The 14,202-nt window shown below is 34.8% G+C and overlaps 1 protein-coding gene across 1 annotated transcript; it reads right to left on the bottom strand.

Moving 5' to 3' along the window:
• Nucleotides 1–3,507: 3,507 nt before the first annotated feature.
• Nucleotides 3,508–13,723, bottom strand: cir1 (corepressor interacting with RBPJ, CIR1). Its single transcript, XM_067409096.1, has 10 exons — nt 13,559–13,723; nt 13,211–13,305; nt 13,034–13,107; nt 12,826–12,839; nt 11,297–11,349; nt 11,138–11,186; nt 10,900–11,017; nt 6,726–6,832; nt 6,355–6,440; nt 3,508–4,301 (listed from the first exon to the last, which is right to left on the bottom strand). Exons 1-10 carry the CDS (start codon nt 13,628–13,630, stop codon nt 3,674–3,676), a joined length of 1,296 nt encoding a protein of 431 aa, XP_067265197.1. The 5' UTR covers nt 13,631–13,723; the 3' UTR covers nt 3,508–3,673.
• Between the last annotated feature and the right edge of the window lie 479 nt (nt 13,724–14,202).

Raw genomic sequence — 14,202 nt, 5'->3', positions numbered from 1 at the left:
GGTGGATCCTGAAATTCAGGGAATTTTCTTTCCTTTCGACGCACTTTGTGGATGTCAGTATGTATGTTACACAGCTATTTAAAATTCATTTAACCTTTCCTTTACCTTGCTAAAAAAATATATAAATGTTTAATTGTATAAAGTCACGCTTATAAGGCTTTCATTTTGTAATTAAAGGGATTTAAAATCTAAAGCTTGGGTTGTCTGATGCAAATGTTTTCATCAAAATTATCTGAGGCTATATATAATCGCTCAAAGCCAAATGCGCATAATATATATTTACATTTTGGGGTTAAAAAAAAAGAAGAAATAATGCAGACTAAACATCGGTATTTTTTCCCATTGGGATAAATCAATAGTTAATGCCCCGGAAAGGCATTTTTGTCCAAATGAAAATCTTGTTAAATAGTATTAATTATGACTTGGAGCACATCGCAGCCCCATGTGTCTTGTATTGGCGATTAGGGATTCGTGTCTTATCAAATATCTAATTACTCTCCGAGACATCATTTGTTCAGCAGCTCTTTATCGCACATTTTCCGAGGGGATTCAGTGACAAAGGGCCTCTGAATATTTATTTGAATTGCTCAAATTAACTGCTTAAATTTGCATGTCAAACGGAAAATGTCCATCCGAGAGAGGGCTGAAGGCATAAAGCATCGTTTAGCTTTTATAAAACGCTACACTTGATTTGGTGTTATGAGAACAGTTTTCCCCCCTTTTTTTCTTGCCTTTTCTGGATGCCACTTTTGAAAGGGGAAATTGGGAGAGGCCTTATGCAAATGTTGAATTTAAAATGCTCTCGCAGTCAAATGGTCTCTGGCTGTTATTTGAATATCAGTGGCCCTGTACTGAAAAGGTTCAAGGATGCTCTCTGACTTCTTTGTGTTTATCCAGTGCAGCGTCCGATCCCACAAAACCCGGCGGAATAATTACAGCTCGAGCCCTGCCTGGGAACTCGTTAGGGAGCTGCAAACGCTTTCTGTGCTACAAGGTAAATTGACCAGAAGGCAATAGACTAAAATTATTTTCATTTCCTTTTGTGTGCTGGTGGCCGCAGTAGCCTATTCAGGAAAAAAAAAAAATACACAAATAGAAAATGGTCTATTATCATTTAATGACCTCCTGAAAAACTGATAACATTTTGCAAATAACGAATACAAATATATATGGATAGTTTATAGCTGAATCTTTAAACTGTGGTCAAATATCTAGGGTTAAAAAAAAAAAAAAAATGCAATTTCCGTCTTACAACAATTTTGTTTTCTCCTGTGTACAGAACACAATTCCCAGTCTTTTAAAAGTTAATGTAGGATGCGACGATTTTATTGCACACAATTCAAAATTTGTGTTACGGAAATGAGCGCTATTTGGGCGTGAAGGTATTCACGAGCACGCTTTACAATTATATGGTTCTATTAAGGTTTACAAACGGGAGCTTATACATGGACAAGATCTAAGTGCTTTTCAGGCTTTTGGAGGGGAATGATGCGCCTGGGGTTGCGGACAGAAGCGCTGTCACTCACGGCCTTTTGTTCGCGTTTTTCTGGAATGCCCTCTGACTGCGCGCGAGGCAGAAGTCAGCTTTGTTTGCGCGCGGCAATAAAAGAGTGATCAAAGAGGAGCGCCGCTCCGGCCGCAGCGCGGGAAACTCAGCCGTGACGGTGAGGCGAGTTTCCCGCGCAACCTCCTCTTTCATCTCCCTTTTGGTTAGAAAAATGTCTATCAAGCGCAGATCGTTTACAAATTAAATGATTATAAATTATTATATATCAATGATTCACTTCAGCGAATGCTAATGTTTTACTGTCACATTCAGTCTTTCAGTGGGTTATTAACATGTTTTCCGGAAAAAAGATGAAACTAAAGAAATATATACACCGACTTCTTTAACCAAAAATAATTGAATTGCAATCGAATTTTGATTCCTCAGAGGCACACTTGATGAAGTGAGGTTTTGTTATTTCGCGCGAGTTGGTTATGAGCTCGATTAATGTCATGTATTTCAGGCATTTGAAAATCATGTTGGTCATACGTGTATAAAGTAATGCAACATTTCATTTTCGATAAGTTTTCTCATGTATTTTCAGTTTTGAACGGCACTTCTAACATTAGGAATAGAAGCGTTGGATTTTGTATTCAGTTTTTTATCAGTTGCCAATTTGAGAGCTGTTTAGCACAACTAATTAGTTTTGCAGCTAAACACAATAAGATTAAGAATAATAATAAAAGAAGCCCCGCTGAATTTATATCACATCTACCAAAATAGAAGACCAAAATTAGTGGAAAACTACAATCCCTTTTAATCAACTACTTTCAGTCTTCTTTGAGACTGATGAGGTTGAAGAGTTGTACCTAGCATCAAGTTTTGTGCCACATTCATAACACTTGTATCTTTACAAATGGATTTAAGGTAAGGAAGGAGCTACAAAAACCATAAACCATAGTTTAATGAACAAACTGCGAAACAAATCATTCAAGTTATTATGTGTGGAATATACACCCCTTCAAGGAGTCAAACAAACATTACATTTGAGGAGGGCTAATGCTTAGAGAAAAGAGAACATGTGTTGAAGCAGTACTACAGCAAACATATTGAAAACACTGACAGAATGAGTCAAATATCATTTTAATCCCTGGTCTATAACAGGTTCAGTTTATACATTCTCATGGCGCCCTCTTCTGGAGAAATCCCCAGAGCAATGGAAAACCATTGGGAAAGCAAACAATTTACCCAAAACATTTGGAGATTCTGTCATCATTTAGTACCCCTCATGTCGGTCCAAACTCTAAAGACCCAAACAGAAAAGGAAATTAAAGATATATCTATATTTAAACATCTCATTTCGGGACAAAAGCAGTTCAGTGACATCTATCAAGTTCGGAAATGAAAAATAAAAGCACTATGGTCCTCTGAATGGCATAACTTTGTGACAAACAGACTACCTTTAAAGTCATCTTTCACTAAAAAAATCCTGCCCTTCGCTAAAGCTCTTGATACCAAATATGATCAAGTGTCATTGGTTCTCAGCTGACAAAGAGAACTTCAACCAAAAGGGAATATTTACAAGAACAATGACCTGAATTTCACTTTTCTGTCAGACAAAAAATATTGTATAACTTTAAAAGATGTGTAATACAGCACAAGAGCCACATGGACTAGTATTAAAGGGATAGTTCAGCCACAAATGAAATTCTGTCATCATTTATTCACCCTCAAGTTGTTCCAAACCCGTATGAGTTTCTTTCTTCTGTTGAACACAGTAGAAGATATTTTGAAGAATGTTGGTAACCAGACAGTTGATGGCAGCCATAGTATTTTTTTCCTACTATGCAAGTCAATGGCTACTTGATTACAAACATTCTTCAAAATATCTTCTTTTGTGTTCAACAGAGAAACTCATATGGGTTTGGAACAACTTGAGGGTGAGTAAATGATGACAAACTTTTCATTTTTCAGTGAACTATCCCTTTAAGGTGCTGCTTTGTCATTTTGGAGCTATTAAGTTTAAAAAAAAAAAAAAAAAAAAAAAAAAGAGCGGCTAGGGTATTTAAAAACGGGGTCAGGGTTTGGAATGATACGAGGGGGAGTAAATGATGTAAGAAGTTTCCTTTGAATGAATCCTTTAATCTGAGATTAAAGACAAAGTAATGATGGTGTCAGATGGACTACTCATTTCTTCCTCTCGGCATCTCTGCCATCACTTCTGCCGTGTTTTTCTGAGCCCCTCCCTCGTTCCCGACTGACACTCCTCCTTTTGACATTTCTATCACAGTTTCTCTCTCGTTCCTGACTTCTGCTTCTTTCCCTCCGGTCTCTTTTCTCCCTGCTCGTGCTCCTGCGCCTCTCCTTACCTCTCTCTTTCTCATCTCTCCTTCGCTGAGGGCTTCTGCTCCTGCTTCTTTCTCTCCTCCTCTCCCTACTCCTGCTCCTGTGTTTATCTTTACCTCTCTCTTTGTCCTCCCTCCATCTCTCTCTGCTGTCCTTGCTCTCTGCCTCTCCTCTACTGTGTTTGGGATGTGTGTGTTTGGAGTCCAGACTGTGGGCGCGTTCTTTCCCCTGCTCCCTGTCAGAGCTGCTGTCGCTGGACGAGTCCCTCCTTCTCTTCCTCTTCTTCTTGGCTTTCTTTCCGGAGTGTTTGTCATCGTCAGAGTCGCTGCTGCTGTCACTGCTGTCTGATGAGCTGCTGGATGAACTCTCACTCTTGGCTTGCTTCTTTTTCTGCTTTTTTTTGCTCTTCTTTTTCTCCTTTTTGCTCTTCTTCTTCTTCTCCTTTTTCTTTTCAAGACGGTCAAGTTTTCTAAAAAGGAAGAAGGGGAGGAGAGTTGTAATTATAATTCAAAAAGTTTGGGGGCAGTACTTTTTTTTAAAGAAATTAATACCTTTATCCAACAAGGACATAATAAATTGACTAAAAGTGAGAGTAAAAACATTTATAATGTTATGAAAGGTATCTATTTCATATAAATGCTGTTTTTTAATGTTTTTTTTTTTATTTAATTGAAGAATCCTGAAAAAAAAAAATAATAAAAATCGTTTAAACAGAAATATGAATCAGCACAACTGTTTCAGCATTGATGATAATAATAATATAATAATAATAATAATAATAATAATAATGTTTCTTGAGCAGTAAATCAGCATATCAGAATGATTTCTGAAGGATCATGTGACCCTGAAGACTGGAGTAATGATACTGAAAATTCAGTTTTGATCACAGGAAAATGGTTTATTTAAATTGCAAAAATATTAGTTTTTTCTGTATGTTTTGATCAAATATATGCAGCCTTGGTGAGCAGAAGAGACATCTTTCAAAAACATTAAACCATACTACTGACCGATACTTTATACAGTATGTATTATACTGTATAATCTGGATTTCATAATCAGATCCCAAAAATTAAGTAGCCTACTTGTAATTACATTATATAACATTTTAAAATACCCACACTCAGACTACAGGTTTTTTTTTTTTTATTGATTACATGTCATTCTCATTCATTAAATCTGCCTGCTACTACCATTTTATCTTTCAAATGTTTATATTCTCTCTCAGTGAGTCATTTAACCATGTATTACTGTCTCTGGAAGGCTTTTGTCTTTCAAACACATTAAAATGAACAAATTCACGCTCTTTCATATTTACATGCATTGCAGGGATTCCCCATCTTTTTGTTACTTGAAGTCGGTTAATGGTCACATGAAATGCAGGTAAACAAATAATTTTTTAGTAAGCGTTTTATTTTGACTGTTTTAATATTATTTTGTTTAATTTTACATTTTTTATTATTTTTTTAATTACTTAATAGCTTTTCATTAAACTCACAAACCCCAGTCTGGGAAACACTGACGTAATGTAATATTTAATGCACTTCATGTTGATAAAGAATGGCATATATTTTCTTTCTCTTTGTATTTTTATATCAATGTAGGACAAGATCATCCTGTTCAAATCAATGTGATAAGCAAGTTAGTTCTAAAGTAATCTAAAAGTAATCCAAAAATGGTCAATTACATTACCTTGAATGTGTAATGTAATGGATTACATTACCAACTACAATTTTTGTCATTCAATGGAATCAGTAACTGCCTACACAGCACCAACTCTGTAAATACACACACATGTGTGTGTGTGTGTGTGTGTGTGTGTGTGTGTGTGTGTGTGTGTGTGTGTGTGTGTGTGTATTGTATGGGTCAAAATTAGATTTTTCTTTTATGCCAAAAATCATTATTGAGTAAAGAACATGTTCCATGAATATGTTTTGTAAATTTCCTACCTTAAATATATCAAAAATGGATTTCTGCAAGTAATATGCATTGCTAAGGACTTTTTAAAGGCAACAGCTTTAAAGCTTTTATCTACAGAAGCTTTTATTATCAAAAATTAGTTTTGTGGTCCAGGGTCATTATTATAATTATATATATATATATAGCTAGCTATGGAAAAAATTAAGAGACCACTCCAATTTCAGAAATCAATGTTAAGTGGTCTCTTAATTTTTTCCATATCTGTATATATACCCACCCACATACATACACACATATATATTTATTTATTAATTCAATTTTATTGTTGTTGTAATGCAGAAGGCAGAGGCTGATGCCACTGCACACTTCAAACAGCTAGTTAAACTGAAATGAAACTAGTTTATAAATTAAAATGTCAGATATTCTACTATATTTTAGATTAAAAAAAATTGATGATATTGATAATGGAACTAACATTAAAATTACAATATGAATTATATTATATATTATTTATAACAATTTACATTAATAGTAACTAGATGATCAATTATTAGATTATTATGAAGATATGTGGTTGTGTTTGTGTAATAAATAATTAATCACACCTAAGCAGTTTCTGTTTCTGTTTGGTAGACAGAGATTTCAGGAACTCCACCTCAGGGTCGTCTTCTTCCTCGCTAGCCACAAACTCCTGAAGCACAATAAAACACACATTAGCAAACACACACACACTGACCATACATATACAAGAGGCCAATCAGAAAGGCACTTTTGTGCAGAACCAGTGTGAAATCCAGCATGTCTCTATACTCTTGTAATTGTAGTTGTTGGTCTCATCAGTTCTAGTCTAACCCTTCAACCGGCGGGAATCGCTTGTGAGACGCCTGTTCAATAATTGGACGTTTTTCTGCAATCACACGCTGAGCTCCAGACATGGATATCATGGGTCATATTTGGGCAGGGTCCAGGAGATTACCTGTGCTGGATCACTCATGGTCGTGTCCCTCCCAAGGACACATTTCTTCAGCGCAAAGCCACTGTTTCGCATCTCTGCCATTAACTCGGAGGGGTGCATTGACGGACCTGTTAGGACAAATCAGTCTTTCAGAACAAATAATGTGTGATCAGGCCCCCCCTCTGAGAAACGCACACTACCGGCTTTGTTAACACAAAGACACAGCAAATCAACTCCCTTATCTCCCAGCTGGGTGAGGCGTACAGTATAATTCTGCCGAAGAAGAGGTTTCATCCAATCAAAACACCAAATAATAACATTTTTCCACCAACACAAGAGTAGGATCTATCTCCGCTCTGCAGCTACATACATATTACTGTAGTGCCACACACCGTCAGCAGCTCTCAGGAGAGAAGAGACATACCACACTGATCAACTTGAATAACACAAACTCAGAGAGAAGTATCACAATAAACAAAACTACCTCTACCAACTCGAAGTTCAGTGGATACTCCACCACAAAAGTCAACATTTTCTCACCCTCATGTTGTTCAAAAACTCTTTGTTCATACGACGGGCTCCATTGTTGTTTTGTTCCCAATGTTCTTCAAAATATCTTTTCTTGTGTTCCACAGAAGAAAAAAGGGTCACACTTTAGTTTAGGGTCCAATTCGCACTATTAACTATGATTTTTGCCTCAAACTCCTAATTGCTGTTTATTAATAGTTAGTAAGGTAGTTGTTAAGTTTAGATATTGGGTAAGATTAAGGGATGCAGAATAAGGTCATGCAGAATAAGACATCAATATCTGCTTTATAAGTACTAATAAACAGTTAATATTCTAGTAATATGCATGATAATAAGCATCATCTAGTTCAAAGTGAGAATTGGGGCCTAAACTAAAGTGTTACCGAAAAAAGTCATACAGGTTTTGAATGACATGAGGATGAGCAAATGACATATCCTTTTAATGGTGATTTTATTTTGAAATTGGGTTCAGATAATACTTTACAATAAGGTTCATGTGTTAACATTAGTTAATGTATTAACTAACATGAACTAACCATGAGCAATACATTTGTTACTGTATTTATTCATCTTTGTTGTTAGTTAATAAAATTACAGCAGTTCATTATTTGTTCATGTTAGTTCATGGTGCATTAACTAATGTTAACAATTACAACTCTAGATTTTAATAATGTATTAATACATGTCGAAATTAACAATAAACAAAGATTAATAAATGCTGTATGAAAAATATGTTTCATTCTTAGTCCATGTTAACTAATGAAACCTTATTGTAAAGTGTTACTGATAATACACATAACATCTAGATAGTAGTTTTTGAATAAAATATTCCATCATATTTTTTATCCTTCAAAAGAAATGAATTAGCTATCTGTGGAAGCTTGTTTCAGCCACTGAATAAAAAAATAAATTAGGTAATTGTGACTCACAATTCTGACTTTTTCTTCACACTTGTAAGTTTATGTGTCACAATTCAGAGAAAAAAAAAGTCAGAATTGTGAGAAATAAATCGTTTATAAAGTCAGTCTGAGAAAAATATTTTTCTTACAATTCTTTATAACTCACAATTGAGAGAAAAAAAAGTCTGATTAAAATAATAATAATAATTTAAATACTTTTCTTACAGTTCTGACTATATAACTCACAATAAAAAGTCAGAATTGTGAAATAAATAGTCAAAATTACTTTTTTATTCCATGGTGGAAACAAGCTTCCACAGCCATCACTGTATTGATCTACTTTAAACAAGATGAAGATTTTCAGGACCACATGCTTCACATATTACAAGGTTTGGAAGGTTAAATAAACGTTCTTTACTAGTATCATATAATCACAAATAATTTATTAGATAATAGTAGATAATCTAAAATCTTAAAGGTACTTTTATTTATGTTTGTCTACTAGTAACTAGGGTTTGGGGCGGTGTGTGTTCTGACATCATTTTCATGTGGTGCCAAAGCGATTGGTCACATGGCCTTTATAATTCAGGTGATTTGCTCAGAAACAGCTGTATTCAGGAGGAGTCAAGTCAATGAGCTTTGTCAAGGTATTCTTGGTGTTTTATTAGACATTGTCGCCACCTACAGTTGTGAAAGTGTATATCAGCTCTAATGACACTTGCATTAAAGTCGCCCTGTGGTGAAAATCAAGGTTTTAATGTTGTTTATATGTATATGTGGTGTTTATAATATGGTTTAACCCTGCTCCTGGAGGGCCACCTTCCTGCACACTTCAGTTACCCATACTGCACCACCACACTTAATGTTTGTACCTTGAACACCGGCTGGTTCAGGCGTGTTTGATTAGGGTTGGTGCTGGAATCTGCAGGATGGTAGTTATTGGGGAACAGGGTTGGAGACCCCTGCTTTAAGACGAACCATCTGCAAATTCAGTCAACAGTATTTTCTCCTTTATCGTTACCAGAAGCTAGTGATTACAGTTTATAAAAGTTATATGGATATATTTCTTACAAAAACACATCACTTCACTTCAAAGCCTTTATTAGCCCACTGGAGCCGTATAGATATCTTTTATGATGCATGCATACACATTATTGGGCTTCAAAATCTAGGGTACCATTCAATGCCATTATAAAGCTTGGAAAAGCCAGGATATTTTTAAATATACACTACCAGTCAAAAGTTTGGAAACATTACAATTTTAATGTTTTTGAATGAAGTATCTTATGCTCATTAAGGCTGCATTTATTTCATAATAAATACAGAAAAAAAAAACAATAATATTGTGAAATATTATTACAATTTAAAATGGTTTTCTATTTTAATATACTTTAATATATAATGTATTTCTGTGATCAAAGCTGAATTTTCAGCATCATTACTCCAGTCTTCACTGTCACATGATCCTTTCAGAAATCATTCTAATATGATTTATTATCGATGTTAGAAACAGTTGTGCTGCTTAATATTTTATAACATGATACTTTTTCAGGATTCTTTGATGGATAAAATTTTTTTTTAAATATCAGCATTTATTTAAAATAGAAATCTTTTGTAACAATATACACTAACATTCAAAAGTTTGGGGTCAGTCATTTCTTTTTTTTGGAAGAAATTAATACTTTTCTTCAATACGGATGTGTTAAATTGATAAAAAGTGATATAAATATTTTCTAACAATATAAATCTTTACTATTTTGAATAAATGCTGTTCTTTTTAACCTTTTATTCATGAATGAATCCTGAAAAAAGTAGCACAGGTTCCAAAAAAATATTAAGCAACAACTGTTTCCAACATTGATAATAACTGAGTTTAAAATCATCATATTAGAATGATTTCTGAAGGATCATGTGACACTGAAGACTGGAGTAATGATACTGAAAATTCAGCTTTGATCACAGGAATGAATTATATTTTAAAGTATATTAAAATAGAAAACCATAATTTTAAATTGTAATAATATTTCACAATATTATTGTTTTTTCTGTATTTATTATGAAATATGAGCATAAGAGACTTCATTCAAAAACATTAATAATAGTAATGTTTCCAAACTTTTGACTGGTAGTGTAACTGCATTCGGCTGAAAGAAGAAAGTCATATACACCTAGAAATCTAGGATGGCTTGAGGGTGACTAAATTATGGGATAATTTTCATTTTTGGGTGAACTAACCCTTTAAATCTGCAGTGAACCAAAGACTGTCTCAAAAACAGGGTTTGAAAGCATCAGCGTGTGGGAGGGGCTTTCCTCCACTGACTTTTTATGTTGTTCAAAGTGTTTCTAAAGATACTGATTGTTAGAAGGCAGCTGTCCGATTCTGACATTGTTATTAGCTAAAAACAATGCTAATCATATTAATTAACGTTGTGTGTCTGACATTGTAGAGATCGATACATAAACACATTTTACCATTCTGATACATGGACTTGTGACAAGCCTGTGTAATTGACTCTTCCTGAACTTCTGGTTCAAACATTTATGGCTGAATTAAACCAGTATTTCCTCTTACCATTGTGCAGCGTTTACTACAGTTTACTACAAGCAGAATAGATAGTCCGAGCTGCTGTGATTAAAAGGAGGCGGCGACTAATTTGCATATACTAAATGAAGCACAGGTGTAGAGTTACAGTCAAGCTATTTTAAGTCATTTAAGTCACCGTTCTCGCCCCCGTTTACATACAAAATATGAGGAAAGTGCAGTATACCTGCTTCATCACTGGCCATAGAGCTGGCGTTGATCCCCGACAGACCAAAGAGAGGACACTCACGATCCGTGTTCACATGACCCCATTTATGACACTTAATGCAGCGCACATTACGCACCTAAAACAATTCAAGAACAAGAAAACAAACACCGTGTCCACATGTTCACTGCATTCAGACATTTGTGGATGAGCAATAAAATACATGTATGAAGCTGTAGACCACAAAATTAAACATCACCTGAATGCCAAAAGGCTGATCTCGAATATTCATGTCATCCTTTGCATACCTGATGAGTAAAATATCATCATCAATATATATATAAATATCAAAATATCAGTAAGAAATGCATAAGTGCACATTTGAGATCAAGCATCACTCATCATCTAGTGAACTTACTTTTCACGAGGAGCTACTTTCTGCCACTCAAACTTGTATTCAGACTCTCCTCCCTAAAGATCAAAAAAGCATGAGGTGACATGAGCGGAAACTATCAGATGCCTCTAGAATATGCCTTCTTATCCTTCTAAAGCATGACATATGAAATAATAGTCAGAAAAATCTAATTTTTGAAATGGAACAGTTTATTGAACATTTAGACAAAAAATTTGTTGAGTATCACATTTGATACATCAGGCTAGAGCTGCACGATTCTGGGTAAATCGAGAATCACATTTTTTTGTTTTAAATAGAGATCACGATTCTCCCACGATTTAACTAAAAAAATGACATGTAATTTACTAGAGGTTCTGACCATGTTAATCACTACAGTCCATTTAAAAAATATTTAATTAGAATTCTTTTATTTTTAACCAGATTGAGTGAATGATTCAATGACTCACTCATCAATACTTCACTTGTTTCATTACTGGATGAATAAAGGCCCCGGTATACTTCAAACAAAATCGAAGAATGAACTAATGGGACGTCATTTTGAACAAAATCAGGCCAAAACGAAGTTCGTTTTGTGTTCTTTTTGGAAATTTGAAACGGCTTGCCAAAGCGAACTTTCAGGAAAAGTTTACTCCAGGTACAAAACACCTTCATGCCACCATTGGTCAGGGACGATAACATAATAGGAGTACAAAATGAAGTTGTGCTTCTGCTGAAATGAGGCACTGACACTTTTTCGTGTGTGATACTGTAAAGCTGCTTGCTTTTAAGCAATCTATTGAATAAAGTGCTGTATAAATGAACGTGACTGGAGTGCTACTTTGCAGAGCTCGTGCTGGCATACCCATGCCATTATGATTAGATGCTTTTCTTATGCTTTCTATAAAAATGCTTGCAGTTTTATCATTTTTGTTGTGTTTATTTTGTTACTGAGAAGAAAGTGCACGGCACGTATTTACATATTCATCTAACTGTCGCTCTCAGCAATGTGGGCGGCGCCAGATGTTCGTTTACAGTATATCGCTGCTCATGTATTTTGAACTTCGTTTTACCCCGAAACGAAGAATGAAAAAGTATACCGGGCCTTACACGTTTTTGAACAAATCTTTTGAATTAATGATTCAATGACGAACATTTTTAACAGTCACTTGTCGCCACCTACTGGTGTAAAGATGTAACTGATACAATCTTTATTGATAGCTTCAAATAAAGAGGTGATTTACTCTATTCCGATCACTGCCATAGACATCAGTGTTTATATCTGAACTATAAACTTAACTACACAACTGCTCTCTCTGGCTCAGCGGCAGCGCCAATGCAGATTTGAATCAGTGTGATCATACTTGTCAAAGATTTAACAGACACAGGTGAATCGCTGTCATTTAGGAATAGGATCTCGGTCTTTTAACGATTAATCATGCAGCTCTGCATCAGGCTTTTCTGGCTCATATAGTATGATATAGGAGAATATTTAGCTCATACTTGAGAAGGAAAAAATGCCTCAATTTAAACTTTAACATGAAAAATAGCTTTACCTCTTTAGCCTCCTCTGCAGGAAGTTGGTGATGATAGAAAGAAAAAGAAAAAAACAAGTAAATATTTACACTTTAGATTAACTTTTTTTTTTTTTTCAGTTTCTTGATTTTGACTGAATAAAAATCTTGCATGTCATTAGGTTTAGTCAGGATTTGCAAGCAAATGATCAGTTACATGGTTTTAATGACAAATGTAAACGTTTCTAACCTTTAGATGCTCCAGGAGGTGCTTCATACATGAAATTAAGGCCATTTTTCACGCGATCATCTCCCATCAGCAGTCTGGAATATAAAAAACCAACAGGACAATTTCAGTCTACATATTATTTCCACAACATCAGCAGCACACGTGACTGTGGGTCTGAGAGACAGAGGATTCTCTGACCTGTTGTTGTACGTGTCCTGCTCCTTCAGGTAAGCCTGCATCAGTTCCTCCTGCTGCTTCTTCTCGAAGGTTAACTTTTGCTCTGCGATCCATACCTGATAATCAAAGTGATGAAGAGTTCAACACCTCAGAAACACAGTTTGTGTCTCAACATTCAAACTTCCTCTGGACACATCTGACACCAGGCTCTGCTTTCTATATGATTATTAACCGAGCTAATAACAACTTAACAACCATATAATATGAATATTCTTCACAAATAACCAGACATGCCGTGAGAGATACATATGTAAAACTAATGATGACAGCAGAGCAATAGTAGCTTGCTAACGAAAACCTCCCGCGTACCTTCTTTATGTTGGACTTTGAAGCAGGATGAAAATCCTTCTTGCACATGAAATTAGCAAAAGATTTCCCCATCTTTGACCCCCAGCGTAACGATCAAAATGTTATTAAAACCCGAAGTTAGCGTCTTCCGCCGAACAACATCAAAACAACACCAGCAGCGGCGCTTCTTTATGACGCAATCAAAACAGCACTTCCGGGAATTTTCATAATAATATTTAATTAAGTTGCTACTTTTATTAACTAAATTTCGTATACATAAATTGAAAGAAACCTTCAAGTTCAACAATACCTAAAGCAATTTATAGTTTGAAAAATTAAGCTGTAAAGCTGTTTTATGTTTTTATTTACCTTTTTGTGTTTATTTTAAATCTTTTTTACTTCATTAATCTTATTTATTTAGATTTATTTAGATAATTTATTTATCTATTTATTTAGATTTTTTACAGTTTATTATAATGCACCCCTGGCTTTATTTGTACATCTGTCAAAACAATTTTAAAAATCCTGTTTTTCCTCCCTAGTGATTTTATTTTAATTTAAATTACAAAACATGTACTTATCGTACTTCGAAAGGAACTATAGTAATACGGCATAATACTACTAATATTATTAGACAATCATGCACTTCATTTTTATTAATTTTT

The sequence above is a fragment of the Chanodichthys erythropterus genome, chromosome 14 (assembly GCF_024489055.1).
Source record: "Chanodichthys erythropterus isolate Z2021 chromosome 14, ASM2448905v1, whole genome shotgun sequence".
Taxonomy (NCBI): domain Eukaryota; kingdom Metazoa; phylum Chordata; class Actinopteri; order Cypriniformes; family Xenocyprididae; genus Chanodichthys; species Chanodichthys erythropterus.
The sequence above is the reverse complement of the archived record's forward strand: the minus strand, read 5'-3'. Positions and strand labels throughout refer to the sequence as shown.